Genomic DNA, 19,689 nt, shown 5'->3' with positions numbered 1-19,689 from the left:
GCCCACCTCTGTCTTTTCGACTGGGTAAGCGAGCTACCCGGCTGCTTTTCGAGGTCACAGAGCTTCATCTGCTGCACCACAGAGGTGTCAGATAATATCCTACCAATGATGTAAAAACCACCAATTTGAGTATTTTCACACAGTGTGAGCAATCATTTACACAGGGAACACTGCTCCAACACCGCACTGCTAAAACAGGGGGGGGGGGGAGTCACATTTCAGGATCTGTGCAGAGCGGCTCTGAGATGCAGCCGAGGGTGATCTGCAGGTTAAGCGGAGCGTTTTGTGACCCGGCTGTGAGCGTTGTCCTCTCTGTGCCCCTACGCAGGCTCTGCTGGAGGTGGTGAACGACCTGTTCGAGGAGCAGACGGACCTGGAGAAGATCGTGCGGAAGATCATGCACCGTGCCCAGACGCTGCTGAAGTGTGAACGCTGCTCCGTGCAGCTGCTGGAGGACATCGAGTCCCCGGTGCGTACCCCCCCCCACGGCCCCCGTCTGCACGTCCCCTGTGTGTCTCACCCCACAGTCTACCCCCCACTCTGCACCTCTCACCAAACCCTGTACTGCACACTCCCCATGGGTCTCACCCCACATTCTCCTCCATGCGTCACATTACATTAGTGTCATTTTGCAGACGCTCTTATCCAGAGTGACTTACATAGGTCATACATACAGCCATATACATTTATACAGCTGGATATTTATTGAAGCAGCTGTGGGTTAACAGCCTTGCCCAAGCAGGGAATAGAGCCAGCAACCTTTCAGATGCAAGTCCAGATCCTCACCACTACTCCACACTGCTGCCAACACCTGCACGTCTCACTAAGCACTGTACTGCACCCTGCTCCTGGGTTTCACCCCACACACCCCACTTGACATAGCCCGCACCTCATCAGTCTTTCCACTCATCTTGCTCTCCACAATGTCCACTTCATAACCCCTCTCCCTACTCACCCCAAACTCTACTTCCCATCCCACAGGTCTTCCCATCCCACGTTACACATCCCACTCTCAAATGCACCCCAATAAAACTACTGACACATCTGCATTGTATGGAAATTCCTGTCTCCCGAATGAGAGATTCACGGTTTTAGCTTGGTCCAGCAACACAGCATGATACAGGCTCACTCTGGTTTAAATGTCCTGGCCTCTCTGAATCCTCACGTGGGCCCCCCGCTGCAAAATGGCCACCATGCATCAATGACAGCCACATAATCGTTACAGAGCACCACGCTGAACCTCACACCCAACACCTCTCTACTCACCCTCTCCACAGCGTATGCTTCCTTCTCAACACTTAGCTACACACTCCACACATCTCACTTAATACCCCACTGTCTACTTGCCTCATCTTATCCTCACCCTACAAGCAACTATTCACAGTCTGCACCTCCCATTTCTCACTTCATACCACAGGCCCAACACCAAAACTCCTGCTTGTTTTGGTGTGTCAGTCAGTGCCTGCGGAAAAATGCTACTTTTACCCGTACACAAAAGAGGCTCTCTGACTCTTGCAAACCAGGATTTGATCTTCCTTCTCATCTGATCTCGATTTTTATTGTGTTGCAGGTGGTAAAATTCACCAAGTCGTTTGAACTACTGTCCCCCAAATGCAGTGCGGATACAGAGAGCAGGTAAGCACTGGGGTGTCTGAACGCGCCAGTGTGAACATCCTAGTTTTGCCCCGTTTCATTAGGACAGAACTGTCCTGGGTTAAACCTATACAGAGAGACAGAAAATTGAGAGGAAGAGGGGGCTCCTCTTCTGAACCGACAGAAAGAGCTTAACAGGAACTCACTTAAAGTGGCAGCACGTTTCAGCATGTCGGGTCCAAAACTGTTCTCGGATAATCAGGAAGAGCCTAGCCGCTATGGAAAAATCATTGTCTGTCTCACTTTATGTCTTCATGGAAATTATATAACCAATTACTGCTCCCCCGTTCCCCTTGGCGCAGGGAGGTCAGGGTCGGCCACGACAGCGCGGCAATCCGTGGTCTCGGTGCGCGGCGCTTTGAAGTCTAATTTGGACTCTTAAATACGTCCGCTGCGTGGATGAGTATTTGAACCAACTGACAATTAGACCTAGCGTTCTTCTGAAAAGGCAGAACTGCTGTGGAATATTTTACACAGTGAATTAACTGGCCACTTGCTCTTTTTTTTTTTTTAAGTCCTGCTATGTTTACGAGGTTGTACATACTGTGGCAGAAAGGTCACAGTGTGAGGTGTTCTCCGTCCTAAATCTGCGGCCCCTCTCGAAGCCTGTGACAGCATGGCTGCTCCCTCAGGGGTTCAGAGAGACGCCCACCTCCCCGAGACGCTGCGTTGGCAGGCATCTCTCACGTGACCTGATATTCCAGAGAGCGAGAAACCCAAAGATCTCTGATGAACGTGTGCATCTCTGTGCGGCTGTCGTTGGGAGCACAAGCAGAACAGAGGAATTAGCAGCCTGGCAACGTGAACACCTGTCCAATTAAACAAGCCTCAGTAACCGCATTCGAACGTTTGACCGCTGGTGAGACAAATGCAGGTTCACGTTTTCAGGAAATGAAACCAAGAAAATAAAAGGTTTAGTTGCTTTTAACCTTGAATGTTGGTCTACTGGTGTTTCTTTGGCGAATGCTCATTTGCCTATAGACCAGCAAAGGAAAACAAGACCAAAAGGGGTTGGGGGGGGGGTTTGGGGGCTCTGAATGCTGACTTGCGGCTCCCCACTGCAATTCAGGCAAAGGTGCGGTCAGCCGAAAGGGAAGTGCATGGCGGCGGACGCCTCCTTTTCGAGTAAAGGATGAAAGCCGCGCCTCGCAGAAGCGTTTTCCACAGCAAGCGGCGACCCGGCGCCTGACGTCACCTCCGAGCAGATCTTTCTAGCTCCGTGTGTCGCCTCCGCGGCCGGAGACAAGGCCGGGGCCGCCTGCGATGCCTCGATCACGCGCGAGGAGCTCAGCGTGAAAGCTCACGCACGCGCTTCCAGCCTGAAACGTGCTCTCTGGAGGCCCCGCACCGCGGTGGAGAGCTGGGGGTGCAAATGCAGGGGCAAACGGGAAGCGAAAATTAGTAAGAATACAAAGGACAAAATGTGCTGATTCAAAACAAAAAAAAACCTAAAGCAACAGCCCTAATAGGATTACAGTGTAGGGCTATTTGTGGCAGAAGGAGGGATGCTGTTAGGAGATGAAGAAGAACTGTATCTCTGGTCAGGTGCAGCCTAGCAATAACAGCCCTTTGCCAATGTGCCCATTTGCACTGTCATTAGGATGGTGCAAGCAATTACAGAAACATCTCAACAGAATAATTCAGCAATTGCAGGAAATGTTAGGTGGCACTGTTTGCAAATTCAGGCACTTCTGAAGTAAAATACTGCACATGGGTCACTCTTATCTAGTGAAGTGCATGTTGCCGTTTCATAAATAATTCACACCTCTTCGTGTCACAGTGAGTATGAGATATTCCACTAGATTTGCCTTCAAGAGTAAAGCCTGCTGATTATAAAGATTCAAACAAGTAATTTATTGCTTACTGCAAATTCAATCCGTGTGGATCTGTCAGAGGTGGATCCAAAGTGAATGAAATGTTGTGAGTAATAAGAAATGATCTTTAGCAGTGAACAGAGTGTTGGGCCTAACTCTGATGCGCTGATAGCTCTTACCTCCTTAGCTCCTGAGCTGCGATGTGCTACGTGATCAGTCTCTCAGAGCCTCATACTCCATTATACTCCCATCTGCAAGGAGGCAGCGGAAGATTTATGCCTTTCATTAAATGAATTTAGCTGTAGTCAAATGCTTGCCGTGAGATTTTCATTTATGGCACCTGAGATTCGGCAGCCCCACAGGGGGAAGGGAAGGCGGGGGGAGCAGCATTTTGAAGTGTTTTCCTAATACCTGCCAGTGCAAACACAACAGCAGACTTCAGAGAATTTCTCCCCATCGCACAGCAGCAGTAACTTAACACTCCCACACCTTGGCGTGGCGAGATTTAGTTTGACTTAATATTACCGTATGCAGATTAGAGATCCGATCTTTGTAATAAAGTAGTCGGAACTACGTATTTAAAGGAACCGAACCAAGAAAAACACAGGGGGAGGGGGGGTGACCTTAAACAGCCCAATATGATACACGCACACACAAGCATGCAGGCACACACGCACACACACGCATGCAGGCACACACGCACACACACGCATGCAGGCACACACACGCATGCAGGCACACACGCACACACACGCATGCAGGCACACACGCACACACACGCATGCAGGCACACACATGCATGCCTGCACGCACGCATGCCTGCACACACACGCACACACATGCATGCCTGCACGCACGCATGCACACACACAAGTATGTATGCATACACGCACATGTTGTTAAACGCCATCTTACCTTTATTCATTTAGGCCCCCTTTTCGATAATTTTGGATGCTGGCTAAAATACTCAAACAATTATTATTTTTTTCTTTTTCAGACACGTGATTATAAATCTAATAATTCTTCTCCATTGCTGAGCACATATGTGTTCGAAGCAGGAACATCTGGATTTTGCAGGCTGTGGAACTCCCTTTGAATGTGATTCTGTATTTATGCTGTGTGAGCATTAGCTTAATTTTTAATTTCATTAATCAGACAAGGCAATAAAAAGACACAGGAGTCCTCCTATAGTAAGATACCTTTTAAGTATGATGACTCTTTAAAATAGCCATTAAAATAAGCAACTATATATTTATAAACATCATTTCAGAAAAGTCACAAATTCGTACTATTGTTTCTTAGTATGAAGAGAAAATTCCTAACATTCCAGTCATATGCATAACTAGTTGACTAATGATACTGGACCTTTGAAAAACATGGTATTCTGAACTATCATTAAATAAATATTTGTATTACTACATGCAACCTCTTGAAAATACTAGAATAACTACCAATATGTTTTTTACAATATACTGAATAGTAATATTTTTTTGTTTATTATCACTGCTGATAGATTGGGGCAATGATGAGGTTATATCAAATAATTCATAATAATAACCGATTATGCAACAAATTAATGAAGAAAAAAAAACAAAGTAAAACGGATTGTTTTATAACAGAAAGTAATGTGTGCCAATAGCTATAACTGCAGTGGATGTGTTGATTAGTCTAATATTGGAATTCACTGTGTGGGAGTGCCCTAAATAAATAACTCTGGCACACTGTTTGATTGTCTAATTGCTACCTGCATGCTTGTTCCTTTAAGCAAGAAAAGAATGTATCACAATAATTTTGATCCAAAAACGTTTTTTTAGCTTACCAGCCACCTTTTAAAGTAAGTGCGAATGGTGACATATGTTACTGACAGGTTGGGGGTGGTAATTGGCTTTTCCTGCACTAGCTTTTAATTTAAAAATGCCTGAGTTAATGTACAGGATGGCCATTCTGAATACAAAAGCTTGTGGCCTGCATTATGATAATCCACATTTATCAAGTCTTCCTCTGTGAAATTCTCGTTGAGAAATTTCACAGTTGGCAATTGATATCTATACACTACTCAAGTACGGTGTGAGAAATTTGTTTGGTTTGACATTACTATGGACTAGTCTTCAAGAGTTGTGTCTGTATTGCACACTATGCCCCAGTTTCCAAACACTTCACTCAGAATCATTTAATTACTTTAGGCAATCAGTTCAACGCATGCGGATCGATGATTTGTCGAAACAAAATGGGACCACTAACACAAAAACGAGGGGGAAAAAAATCGAAGAATTGCAAAGTCCTGCTTCGTGTTCGTGCGATTGAACAGCCTTCTTAATTTTGTATCCACAGTTTAACAAACACTCGCATGGAACTGAACTTCAGAAATAGCTGCAAAGTGACATATTGTGGAAAAAAAAACATATTACCTCCGCTAGCAAATGCTTATATCGTCAAATCGTGCCGCACTCTGAAGCGATTTTCTTCACGCAGCCAGTTCACTTTACGCGCCGCTGCGGAACCAGAAATAAAATTCATGTTTTCCCATAAGGCTATGCTAAATAGAAACGTAAACACAAACACGCCGCCATCTGTCGTTATTCCACTATATATTAAGCAATGGTCTCCATAGGATACATTCCTGTAACCAAGTACTATGGAATAATTTAGCAAAGAACAGAGATCCAGCCCGTGTAACTGTTTGAAGTTCTTGGAAAGGGTCAAAGGCCTCATCGGCGCAAGGAGAGAACGCTCTCTTTGTCTGTGGAGAGCTTGTTACGGAAGTACACAGCAGACTTAATTAAGTCTCTTTCAGAAAATGAAGTGAATTGAAAATAAGAGGCTCTACTATTTTATTTAATTGTTTTAAATTCTGTGTTTTTTCTTCCTTACATGTGCACTAGTTCTACAAATAAGTTCAATAATACATTTTCTGAACAAACACACTGAATGAACTTCTTTAGTTAAGCTAGGCTGTGCAGTTACTTAAATGTGCATTTTCATAAAAATGTATATAGTTTTAGTGTAAAAAACAGTAGTTGTTTGCGTGTTTTTATTGTTTTAGAGCTGTTATTGAATATAGTGAATGTATTCTTTGCATAAAAGGATAATGTATCATTTATATTGTACAGTGCAACAATGATGTGAGCACATATTCTGTTACTGTTTTTGTGTCTTTTGTTTCATGCGGTTTTATGCGCTGTTTCACCTGCCCAGGGGCTACCAGTGGAAATTAGCTCGTGGCTAACCTGGGCGTAATGTGTACGTTGCGGAACTGCCTACACAGCGCTCCACACAAGCGCTAATCGACTTACACTCAAGACCCGGAGAGGGAGGCCAAATTGGTTCAGTCAAAGACAATGAGTGGTTGAATCAAGTGTCTGGATGCAATGAAATGAAATGAAATTTTGCGGCCGCCCCAGGAGAAAGGTTGTGTTGCAAGGTTCCACCCTCTGTCCCTTGATGGATGTGAAACCCCCCCGCCCCCGACCACAAGAAGCTTTAACCAGTGAAATACGTGCATAAAAGCACCGGTTTCACTGGAGGGGGAGCTGGCTGCACATATTTCACTGGGGGGCTTCGGTGATGTGCTCTTAATAAAAGCATATGCGATGATAGAGCAAAACATCAGTCAAACAAAACGAGAGTTACAAAGACTTGTCTCCATCCATCCATCCCCTCCTCCTCTCCCTCCCTCACCTCCGTTCATCGCAAAACCAGTGCTCACAAATCCTCGCACTCCGGTGCAGGAAAAACGAGAAGACCGAAAAGACATATATGGCGACAGCCGAGTGCCGCGCGCTCTCGCTCCAGTTCCCCGCCTTTAGCCTCAGCACGAGCACCAGGTGCCGGTAATGGATCACCGTGATCCGCGTGCAGGTGGAAATACCCAGCGCGCTGCAGCAAATAGCAACCCTAACGCGAAAGTAATGGGAGTCAAAAGGTGCGGTGTTTACTGTTGCGAAATGGTAGCTACGAGATGCCCCGATCTAATATCGGAGTCACCGATGTGCTTTGTAAACACGTGCACTATGAATGCACATAAAGTTGTTTACACGCTAGACTATATTTGCCGTTTTACAACAACCGGCAGGTATTTTCACGTGATTTAAATACTCTTCTGCGAGAGATATGACCTGTAGGTCTAGGTTCACTCCCCCACAAAAGGTGGTGCAGGAGACTTAAAAAATGTAATAGGGGTTCACCTTAAAAAGTAACTATTTGAAACACATTCACAAAAACATTTCTGAATAACTATCCGAATCGTCCTAAGTAGTGATAGTGTAGTATGTATTCATATTTTAAAAAATGACAACAGGGAGAAGCAGGTGCTGAAGTGTCTTTCTATTTCAAATGTTTTCATGCACGTTTGATAATAAGCTTTTTGATAAAATAACGAAAGAAATACCACATTGCTGCTGTTTAAAAACACCTTTGTCAGTAAAAGAAAGGCACGCATAATCCATTTGCTTCATCACTCGCACATGAATTTCCATACAATGTGAATGTATTTGCCTGGCAACATGGAGGGCTGCCGTCTGATGTGGATACAGCAGTCCTAATCTCTGTCTTGGAATCCAATGAGGGGATCGTACCTGGCCATGAGGCTGAGTCAGACCTTACCAATTTGGAAATCATAGATAGCGAAAAAAGGTGGAGGTTGGGTGAAGGGCAGAGACCATGAGTAGGTTGTGTGAAAGCAAGTAGTAACAGAGATATTTATACCAGCAGATAGATCTGGTTTATCTAGCCTTCTTTAACTGCGTGGGGATTGTCCCAACATTCTCCCTGAATCTGGTTGGAATTTCAATGAATGCTAATTCTGATTCTCCTGGGAGTGGCCATATTTCTTGGGCAGGTTGTGAATGAATGTTCGAGGGATTTGAGGCTGTTGAATGTAGGGGGCAGTCGGAGACCTGTGATTGCGCAGAGGGGTCCATTTTAGGACAGGTCCTCCAATGCGCATCCTGGCGGCGACATTCAGACTCTTAACGGTCACACCTCCTCAGTGCGCCCCGGTTTGTAAATGCCCAAGGTGAGCTAAAATATTAATGCATTTGGGCTAATATTGCTTAAAATATGTCGTATGATTAATGAAGGGCTTTTCCCACCGCTCTATTACGATATTAGAGAACGGCAGGAGCCTCTGGCGCAGAAACACCTACTTAAGAGACTGTGAGCCTCATTGACTGATTGTTAAATATTTACCAACACGCTGGACGGAGCAGTGAAAAGTGACTGGTCTGGACTTGCGAAAAGCAGCGTTACTCAGTGGACCTGTGGCGCATGAGCCTGGCATAGCTGTCTCCACAGATTCTCCTTTCTGTTACAGATCTTTCCCATAATCGCCCTCACTGGACCTCGTGTGCAGCGATTAAAGTGATATGTTTAATGCTCAGTTTCAGTCATTCAGTTTGGACGCTCCTCAGCGTCTCTGCTTATTGTTTTACGTACTGTACCTGATGCCACTTGCAGTTCATTCATTTATTTACTTTATATGAAAGAAAAGGATCGCTGTGTGACATTGCACTGTTTAAATAAGGTCTCAAGAGAGGCTTAAATTGTTGGCACCAAAGCTGCCAGCACTGTAGGGGATTTAAAACAACACACTTAAAGTGGTTTTGAAACACCCTTCCTAGAGTACAGTATTGATATATCAGTGAACCACCAGTGAAATATTGCCCTGTCAGTACAGGGTACATGGTAAAACACACCACGATCTGCATAGTCAAGACTGGTGTAGAGTCATTCAATATGGGTTTATTGTCCAGCATGCTTATTAGCCAGAAACACTAATGACACTTTCCTTGTGTCTCTGGGTGGTCTAATCTGAGTGCCTCTCAAATGTAATGCAAGATACTGTAAGGTTTATTTGCCAAGGATGCCTTTCCTATACCAGCCTTTATGAAAATGAAATATATATTGTAATATACTGAGAAATATGTTGTCCAGTCACTCTGCTGGGGATAGGCCAGAAAAAGTTTAACGTGTGAAAAACTGTTTACTTTACAGTATCATCTACCCTAGTAATATTTGCGTATTGAAAAACTTGACCTCACTCAAATGACTAAATTTTACAAAGCAGTAAACATTTCAGTTTAACAGCTGGGTCATTTAACCACAGAGGTGCATGCTGGGATGTATTTTGAAGTCATAATGCATATTTTAAAGGCGCAGACACAGTGCTAGTTTGCATATTTATGCATGTCATTTTGGTATGTTTTCTTTTAACAGTGTACTATACATACTGACAGTCCTCTTGGCAGTCTTTTTCTCGGGCATAATCCCTTTGCCATGTTGTCTCCGGTGTCCCTAGTTTCAAAGACAGCTTGGAGAAGTCGTCCTACTCTGACTGGCTCATCAACAACAGTATTGCCGAGCTTGTGGCCTCGACCGGACTCCCAGTCAACATCAGCGATGCCTACCAGGACCCACGCTTTGATGCAGAGGTAACAGCTTTTATCCGAATCAGGGGAGACTTCACACCTCACCCCAACTGAGAGGCTTCACACCTCACCCCAGCACAGGGAATGATCCTTTTACAACCGCCAAACACTCCATGGCCGACATTTACGCTGCATAAATCACAGGCTGAACTGATCCTACTGTACTAGTCAACCATTCAAGTCAAGTATTCAAGTCATTTCAGTCATTTCATATTTCAGTATTTCAGTGGTTTTCTACACCAAACAAAAATTTCACAGGAATTTAACACAGTAAAATGTCACGTGCCATGATTAGGTTAAACATACAGGCTTTTCTTAAAAAATATTAATTATAGTATGGCGAGTAAGTGCAAAGCAATGGCTAATGGTGACAAATCCGGTCCGGTCTTCTCATGAAAAATAGAGCAAGGTCCCTTTTCCTTGATTTGTTACTTCCTCATCGGCTACATTTTCAAGCAAGTTCTTTTTCTTAAGCAACACTCTGATTTCCACTTGGCTTTAAGAAATTATTTACGCTAAAAAATTCAAATGGCATGCACTTTTTCTTGATTTATTGTTTTTTTTTTCTGATATTTTCATAGTTTGGCATTTCTCATGCGCTAAGTCTGGCCTGCCATAAATCTTTCATTCAAAATAAATCAAACCAAATAAAAAATTAATACCATTATGAGTGGTGATTTCTTTCGCTTAATATAGATTTGTGTAATCGATCAAAAGGCCCAATCACTCTCTTTCTGTCTCTCTCTGTCTCTCTCTCTCCCTCTCTCTGTCTCTCTCGCTCTCCCTCTCTCTCTCTCTCTCTCTCTCGCTCTCTCTTGCTCTCCCTCACTCTCTCTTTTAACAGGCAGATCAGTTCTCTGGATTCCATATCCGCTCTGTGCTTTGTGTGCCTATCTGGAACAGCAACCACCAAATAATCGGTAAGTTCGCAGACCGGCCCTCCTGTAGGGACTTCTAGCCATGCCGCCACGCAACTACTGCGTCCGACAGACGGCAGAGTAACGATTTTGTCTGTCGCCTGAGGCGTGATTTAATCACAACGAGGGGAATATCAGAAGGTCTGTTGTTGTGTTTGTGTATGATGTTACACAAACACGCCCTGCGTCCATGACACAAAATTGATGAAGATTCTTTCCGCTTCCTCGGTCAGGGGACAGGGCTCACGGTGGATTTCTGTGCAGGGTTCATAAACAGGGCTTGTAAATAAGCCTGCTGGAGGAACAGAGAAAGAGAGAGAGAGAGAGAGAGAAAGAGAGAGAGAGAGAGAGAGAGAAAGAGAGAGAGAGAGAGAGAGAGAAAGAGAGAGAGAGAGAGAGAGAGAAAGAGAGAGAGGGAGAGAGAGTGAGGGAGAGAGAGTGAAAGGGAGAGAGACAGAGAGAGAGAGGGAGAGAAGGAGAGACAGAGAGAGAGTCCTGGTCTCTCACCCTGCTCTGGCACACTGGGGGGGGGGGGGTGTTCTCACCCCTGGCAGGATCCTCTCTGCCTTTCTGCCTCTTGCTGCACCATAACGCTGATAAATCATTTACTGCTTGCCCGGTGTGTATGCTGCTGGCCTAGGCAGCTCTGAGCAGAGACCCCAGGCCCTCTGAGAAGTGCTCCTGGAAGCTGTTAGCTGTGGTAGAGCGCTAACAGGACAGGCACAAGTCCCAAGGAGGGTCTCCACAACCCTGCACACAGAGTCTGCACTCTGTGTGTGTGTGTGTATGTGTGTGTGTGTGTGTGTGTGTGTGTGTGTCTGCTGTGCGAGTGTGTGTGCATGCCTGTGTGGGCAAGTGTTTGCATATATGTGAGTGTAAGCATGTGCTATAATGCATATTTGTGTGTGTCTATGAGTGTAAGCATGTGCTATAATGCATATTTGTGTGTGTCTATGAGTGTAAGCATGTGCTATAATGCATATTTGTGTGTGTCTATGAGTGTAAACATGTGGTGGAATGCATATTTATGCATGGATGTGTGCGCGCGTGCGTGTGTGTGTTTGTGTGTGCGTACCTCGGCATGTAGGTGTGTGAGTGCATATGTACACATATGATTCAGTATGTGTCAGTGTAAGCGTGTGCTAGTATGCATATTTATGCATGTCTGTGTGTGTGTGTGTGTGTGTGTGTGTGTGTGTGTGTGGGAGGAGGTGAACAGCATTGTATCCACATAGCGAGAAGCAACCTCTGAGGGCCTGCATTATTTCATGGAAAGCACACAGAGTGAAGCATGTGTGAGTTCAAAGGGAGGACTCCCTCCTGCCCCAGTTCCCGACAGGATTCCTGGTAACCAGATCCCCCAACCCCCCCATGCCGCAGATTTCAGCATGAACTCCAGACCGGCTGCATCTCAGTGAAACCCGCAGAAATGAGGGGCTTTAAAGACCAGAGGCTCTGTCTGAGTTCAAGGTGATATTTGGAGGTGAATGGGGGACAGTGCCCTCTCCGGGGAGGGCTGCAGCCGAAACGCTTCGGCTCCTTCTGATGATAAAAGGGAATTCGCTATCAGCCATCAATTAGGATTATCAACAGAGTCCTTGATTTTTTAATTAGGAAAATAGACTGAAGTGGGCGGCCTGCGTTTGGCTGGCGTCCAGCCGGCTCGGAGGGGCTTACCTTTGAAAGCGAAGGGAAGCGCACGCTTCAAACAATCAACAGGGCCCTGAGCCCTGAGATTAGAAGAGGTTAAACCCATAATCTGTCCTCTTATGCGGGGCGAACAATACCCCCTCTTTCATATTTCTGTTCATTCCCAGATAGCGCGGCATTCAAAGCCCACCCTTTCCAAGAACAATTAAAAACACGGAGCGATTTCACTGGCGCCGCCGCCGAATCGGGGAGGGAGGAAGTGCCAGGATAAGCCATTACGTTTTCATTAGCGAAGCCCAGGAGCTGCCGCATGTATTGTGTTATCAATGACTTTAATTAATGTGTGGGTGGGATTTCTGGCTAATTGGGGCCCAGAGAGCGAGGGAATGGATTGTGCATGCAAAACAGTCGCCGAGCCCAGGGCTCGATAAGCGGCCGGGAGAAGATGAAGGCGCCTTCCGACCGGAACGGATTTTGTTGAAAAGGAGGAGGCTTGCGGTGAGGTCCTCAGTGTCTTAACCGTGTGTGTGTGTGTGTGTGTGTGTGTGTGTGCGCGATTGTGTGCATGCGTGCATGCGTGTGCGTATGTATGTGTGTGTGTGTGCGTGGATGTGTGTGTGTCTTTGTGTCTCTTCTGCAGGTGTGGCTCAGGTTCTGAACAGACTGGATGGAAAGCCGTTTGACGATGCGGACCAGAGGCTGTTTGAGGTGTGGCATGCTCTTGTCATTTTTTTTTAAACGCAGTGGGGTACACCTGCATTCCTACTGGAGTGCTGTAAAATGCAAGCAAAGCCCCAGCTGAATTTAAACCTTTAAACTGAAACAACTGCAAAGATAATAAGTAAATAAAGACAATAATATAATATCTGTTGTGTGTCCTGTGATGTGACCCTGTGCCTGACCCAGCCGTGCCTCTGTTTCCTCGTCAGGCCTTTGTCATCTTCTGCGGCCTCGGCATCAACAACACCATCATGTACGACCAGGTGAAGAAATCATGGGCCAAGCAGTCTGTGGCTCTGGACGTAAGAACCGTTTATGCTCCTGCCCCTCACTGAGGAAATGTCTTTATCAGCCCTCTGTGTCTTTAAAGCCAAGGTGTCAAACAGTGTCATTTTAAAAGGTACCACACGTAATCCGCCTAGATTTTTCACTTGGGTCTGAATTGTTTGCGTTTCAAAGTCTGCCTTGTGAAGCGGTAATCTGTGGTCTCACACTGCACTGGCTCTCAGAGAGAGAGGTAGACAGCGGAGAGAGACAGTGTTGTGTGTGGTGTATGTGTGTGTGTGTGTGAGTGGGATGGCTGTCCTATTTTTTACCCGCCGTACAGGACACTGTGGCCTGGCTATCATGACTCCGACAGGGCACTGACTCCATGACTCCTCCCTCCCAGTCTTCCGCTCGCTTGCTGTTCTACTGGCAGCTTCCAGCGTCCGTTTTAATTATTTATTTTACTTTTATTTAATTTATTGCATTAGCAAGAAAGGAAAGCAGTCCGTTTTCAATATGAAAATGAACACAGAGATTATGTTAACAGAATCAAACAATGAAAGAGTAAAAGATCCAAAGCAGGTAATATTTAATAATCCCACAGGCAGACCTCTTGTGATCTTCATTGCAAAGTTGCCATTATTTTACACTGTGTGCAAGAAAAACAGAAAGGTGAAGAAGAGTCTCTCTAGGCAAAGGGCACAGCCTACACACACACACACTCACACACATACTTGTCACACGGGTATGTCTTAAACGTGGCATGTGTGTAAACTGACGGAATCAGTGTACAATGTACAGTTACACACAGCTGGGAAGAACAGTGCAAACATAAAGTTTTTTGCTACGTTAAAACCAGTGTATAATCCAGATGTTTGAATAGCCTAAGGGGGGCGCTAGTTAGTGTACCTGGTAATGCTACTGAATTAAATCTGGGCCTCCATCAGCAACATCATGCTCTGTAGCGTGACATCCTAATTCCACTGTGAGTGCTGAGAAGGGGTTTGTAGACAGTCATCATTCTATGCAGTGAAACTCAGATCTGTTGTGTTTAAACTGGAGTCTCAGCACTATCAATGTAGGCAGCTGAGATTTTCCATAATAGCCCTTCTTGTGTCACACAGCTAAAGAGACAGATCCCCATTAAGACTTTCAAGTCAGGAGAAATTATTAATGAGGGTGGTAAAATAAAAAAAAAACCCTGTCTCTTCTTCAATGAAATTCTGACTGACAATAATGAGTCCCACAATGGCAATGGTATCGGAGTCCCTTTCAGCGGAATGCTTGGGGAGAGGAAGAGCCTGACTGGCTGCACGCAGAGCTGGGAGTTGTCAGGTGGTTTCTGCATGCGGGGGAGGTAGGGGGAACTAGGCCGCGTTGGGGGGGGGGTTGGAATGAGTGAGCATGCAGATGCATTGCCCATGGCAGCATTGAATAAACATGAGCGTGTTTGATCAAATGAAGAGCTCGCCACTTTAAGCGAGAGTTATTTCTCCATGGGTACCGGGGGGGTGGGGGGTGGGGATAGGCAGGGACCGCGGCGGTGACAAGTGTGACGTGAATCTGCGCTGACTCCTTGGTTTCGCCAGGCCCGCGGAAAAGGCAAGGGGAGGCCGTGCCCCTGGTCCTCTTTGTGCTTATTAGCGCCTTTTATTGCACCTGATATGTTTTGATATTGCGTTGGAAGCCGCCAGTCTCTGGATTTACGAGGGCTTCCCAACCGTAATGTGCTTACGTAATTTACTACCGGAGATAAGAGGCGACTGAATAATTTCGCCATTTTTCATTATACCTCAGTGGCGTTGCTTATGAAAAAATGTATGAAGCTGAGAAAGAGATATTAGCTCCACTGCCACCGTTTCTAGTGTTTCCCCTCTCTCTGCATGGTTAGATAAGTAGCTTTTAGCAGCACCACTTAAACGGCCCTTCCAAAAGGACCTGGCAAAAGATAACACAGTATTTGCGATATTAGATGCTTTTATCCAAGGCAGCTTGCAATTGTACACATTACACACTCTGATGCCCATTTATGCAGCCAAAGCTTTGTGCTAGAACCAGAAAGATAATACAATATTACATTTTAATGTTGTATATACGTGTATTATTACATGTAGGATATACCAAGAGTTTGGGGGTCTGGTCTCCCAGTGATTAGGACCAGAGATGTTTATACGCAAATGACTTTTAGATTAACGGCGTCCTCTTTTGCAGGTGCTGTCATACCATGCCACCTGTTCGAAGACAGAGGTGGACAAATTTAAGGTAAGATGAAACCGGGTAGTTCAGCATGTGTAACGGTCTGCCTTTTACTTTGTACCTCCCCTGTACGAGTTGGAATGAACGTCACTGTATTTTTGTTCAGAGAGTGACATTAAACTGTGCAGAGTGCTGGGAAATGGTACTTTCTTTAGACGGCGCTTGATGTTTTACCCCCTCCTGTAAAAAACCGTGACAGAAGCACAAAGTGGGCCCTTTACCTGCATTTCCAATGATTTCTTTATTAAATACTGAGGTGAACTATCACCCTGTGCATGTCTCACCTTTGTTTTTTTTTTTTGTTTGTTTTGTTTTAATGCTCACTTAACCAAGCTAGCAGAGTTAGCGTGTTTTTAATTTTCCCCACCTCGCCCCTATGTTGTGGAGGTAGCGCGGGCTCCCTAGCTAATAAAGACAGCCCCTTTTTAGCTCATAGTGTACATTCACTCCCTTGGTTATCACAGGGATCGTGCCACGCCTCGTATCTGTTCGCCTACACAGAAATAAGACTCTCGAGCCTAAATTAGCCCAGAATGTGTGGGAGGACACACCTTTTCCCGGGAAGTCCACTTTTTTCTAGCAGTGACTGCAAATATACCGAAATGCCTGCTTTCCACATGATCAGATGAAAAGGAAGCCACGCTACAGCACCACACATAACCCTCACGCATGTACCGCGCAAAGCCGTTGAGAAGGGCCTGAATGTTTTTTTTCCCAGATTCCCTCATGAAATTAAGATTTAACCGTTACATAAAAGATCACATCATTTAATGAGGACGGCAAGTATTCTCTTACTTTTTGCAGATTAAGGCGAGATGTACTCTTACATAATCACAAATTCTATTAGAATCAAGGAACTGTCTCTCCAATTGCTTTGCAGTGGGTCATGGGACTTTTTGAAGAGAAGTGGATTGCCTCACTTCCTGTACTAATTGTCGTGCTACTGAGGGCCCCTTTACTTGACAATTAAAGTCTCCACATTGCTTTTAATATTCAAAGTAAAAAAAAGCTTTGCCTTACAAATGCTCACTACATCATGTAGGTGTTTGAGGCTAAATTTACTCACACCTGTTGCACAATACGGCATTTTATCCCAGAGCTTTTCTCCATTAAAGAGGAAGAGGTTTTTTGGGTTTTTTTTTTTTTGCAACAATGGCACAATTGTGAAATCTTGTTTTTAAGGTTTATTGTTGCAATTTTGCTTTTGAAGCAGCTTTTTGTCTTTAATATATCTCTTTGCTAGATCCTTGAAATTCTTATGCATGAATAGCACTGTGTAAAATCAAGTTCATTATGATCGTAGTTGTTATTACTACACCCCATACCATATCAGTATAAGGAGGCAAGGAGCAAGGAGTTGCCCTACTGCATTTAAACACCCTGAGGAGACGAAGCCCTGAGACTGATAGTCTGAGCACTAATCAGTGCTTAAGACTGATTACCCTACAGACTGCAAAAGAGGCGTCACATGACCTTCAAAAGCTTGTCCTGAAAGATATGGGTGCTTTTTTCCCAATTAGTTGGGAATTTACTGAAACGGTCCAGGTGCACTGATTAAACTCATATTCATTACCTATGATTGGAACCTGCTGTTTCAAGCCCTGAGCTATATTAGCTATTTTGCTGTCACATTTCATTGGTCGTATTCACCAGTCCTGAAAGAGGGGGCAAGAGACTATTAACATTAGTATTAATGTATTAATTTCTGTTTTTCTACATTACAGCACATATTCATTTTTAGCCTTGTATGGCCTTATGTCTGCGGTTTGATACTTAGTGCCTCTATCTCAGAGAGACTTCCATGAAACATTCCACCAGGGTGTAGACATTCAGCCATGGCCCAAACTGCCCTCTCCAACCCTAATTGAAATGACCTGAAAATTGTGGTGTTTTCAAAACGAATAAGTAAGATCAATGCTTAAAGATTTGGATGCGTTATTAATACAGTTGTGAGCGCGTACGGCGGCTGCTTATTGATGCTGTCACTGAACCATAATGAATCGCTCGGACCCTGCACGGGCTGCATGCCTGGGTAATGCGTGTGTTAATGACTGCCTCGCTGCACTTTCCCCGACGGTCCCCGCAGACCCTGTCCCTGAGCGCGAGGCGTCGGCCGAGCTGGTGGATCTCCGAGCGTCAGCTACACCCATTTACAGCAGCCTTCCAAGCTGCCTCCGCAAATGAAGACCCCACAGAACATGCCTTCCTGAATTATTCCAAAAGCTGTTAATGTCACCAGTGGTCCGCGGTCAGCACCACAAGACATGGAGCAGGACTGCTTACCTGCTAACCAGAGCAGCAACCATTTCTTTAAAAAAAAAAAAAAAAACATTGGTCGGTTTTTCCTGGTTACGCCGGCCATGTCTCCGTTCCACATGAAGGCACACCCGCGCACCCATGTTCAACGCGTGGATTTCATGATGTCTTTCACAGCTCTCATAACATAAATTGTGTCTGTTAAAAATTCAATTTATTTCCCCCTGACTTCCTGTGCTGTTTTCTCCCGACTCTCAAAAGTGGCCTCCATGGACCCAAAGCAGTATAATTGAGAATGACATCCTGCTAGACCATAATATGACTGTGCAGACCGATGCTGGAAGGATCAAAAACGTACTGCATGCTTGGGTCCAACTGGCTGAAAGTTATGACCATCAGACAATTAGTACAAGTGACTCCTGGTGATGGTCTGTCAAACGTTGCACTGCTGCCCTGAATGTTAAGGTGTCCTGAGTTGGGATAGTACAGACGTGCTTGAGTGTTTTTCTCTTTATCCCCACAAGCAAGGCGTTCAGTCTCTCCCCCAGGGAGCGGACTGTCGAACACTTGAGACACACAACATCACCTCAGCAAAACCCTCAACGGCAGACACCATCATCCCAGTTCAAAGGAACATTTTTTTTCTGATGCTAATGAGCTACATCTGCACACGTGCCTGCGATCTGGATGTGAACGGGTGACCCGGGTTAGCGCTCCTGCTAATTAACATGAGACGGCAGTGACAGGAGGAGCAGGGTGACCCGTCACTGAAATGTTATTGAGGGGGTAACGTGGTTTTAATGCCGACATGCAGCTAAGATGTACGCGGTGCGCAGAACGTTCGGAATAACCACTTGTATCTGGGCCAGATTCCACTGGTTAATGAAGCCATGAGTGCGTTTCTAAATTTAAAGAGCAAAAAAGAAGAATGTTGCTGATGACGACAATCGCAATTTATCAATGAGACGATGGAACATAAACAACACGTTCAGTTCCCCTGCCGGTTGCCCTCTCGTTAATTACGCACCCTCCTTTGAATGGGTTCTATATTTAGAGTTTTTTCATTAGCAACTTCGCCATAGGAGGACTCGCTTCCTCAGATATCTCTAATCTTTAGGGAGGCTAGTTTTTTGAACTGGAGAAGATTCAGTAGCTTCATGCGAAGAGTTGCTCTGTATATGCGGTGATGCACACCCCGAACTTGTCTGTAGAGCCAGTGATTCACATTTGTGGCTTATCTATAGGACCATGGACTCCCACACACAGCCTGAGTGTTTAAGTTGTCTGTATATAAACTGACTCTAGAATTAGTGACTCACACACAAAGCTTGAGTTTAGAACCAGTGACTCACATGCAAACCCTAGAACTAGAGAAACACACAGGCTTTGTTTTCCAAATAGCACAAACATGTAGTATGCTCATCAAGTGTGCTCTGTCGTCTAGTACATACCTGATAGTATGGATAGTGTTGTCTTCCTGAAAGTCCCTGGACATCATACTATAATCACTGGTAAAAGAAGGCCGCATCGACTACACGCTACCCAGAATCCATTGCAAAACAAAAGGGGTGGGGCTTATAGCAGAGTTCAAAATGGAAGAAATGGCAGATCATTTGAACGGTTGTGTATATTCAGGATACAAGCCGCTAGACTGTGAACAACTGTTTGTATTTATGAGATATCACATTTATTATCAGTATACCACTAACACAAATCATTTGACATACTGTT

General features: G+C 45.0%; 1 protein-coding gene across 1 annotated transcript in view; it reads left to right on the top strand.

Moving 5' to 3' along the window:
• The window catches only part of LOC118788745 (dual 3',5'-cyclic-AMP and -GMP phosphodiesterase 11A), a 63,295-nt gene that overhangs the window by 27,588 nt on the left and 16,018 nt on the right, over positions 1-19,689 (top strand). Inside the window, exons 4-10 of the mRNA XM_036544779.1 lie at positions 329-469; positions 1,571-1,635; positions 9,763-9,895; positions 10,737-10,812; positions 13,100-13,167; positions 13,389-13,481; positions 15,658-15,708. Coding sequence (XP_036400672.1) covers positions 329-469; positions 1,571-1,635; positions 9,763-9,895; positions 10,737-10,812; positions 13,100-13,167; positions 13,389-13,481; positions 15,658-15,708 — 627 coding nt within the window. The remainder of the gene's footprint in view (positions 1-328; positions 470-1,570; positions 1,636-9,762; positions 9,896-10,736; positions 10,813-13,099; positions 13,168-13,388; positions 13,482-15,657; positions 15,709-19,689) is intronic.

This window comes from Megalops cyprinoides, chromosome 14 (assembly GCF_013368585.1).
Source record: "Megalops cyprinoides isolate fMegCyp1 chromosome 14, fMegCyp1.pri, whole genome shotgun sequence".
Taxonomy (NCBI): domain Eukaryota; kingdom Metazoa; phylum Chordata; class Actinopteri; order Elopiformes; family Megalopidae; genus Megalops; species Megalops cyprinoides.
Note: the sequence above shows the minus strand (reverse complement) of the source record. Positions and strands in the feature narration are given on the sequence as shown.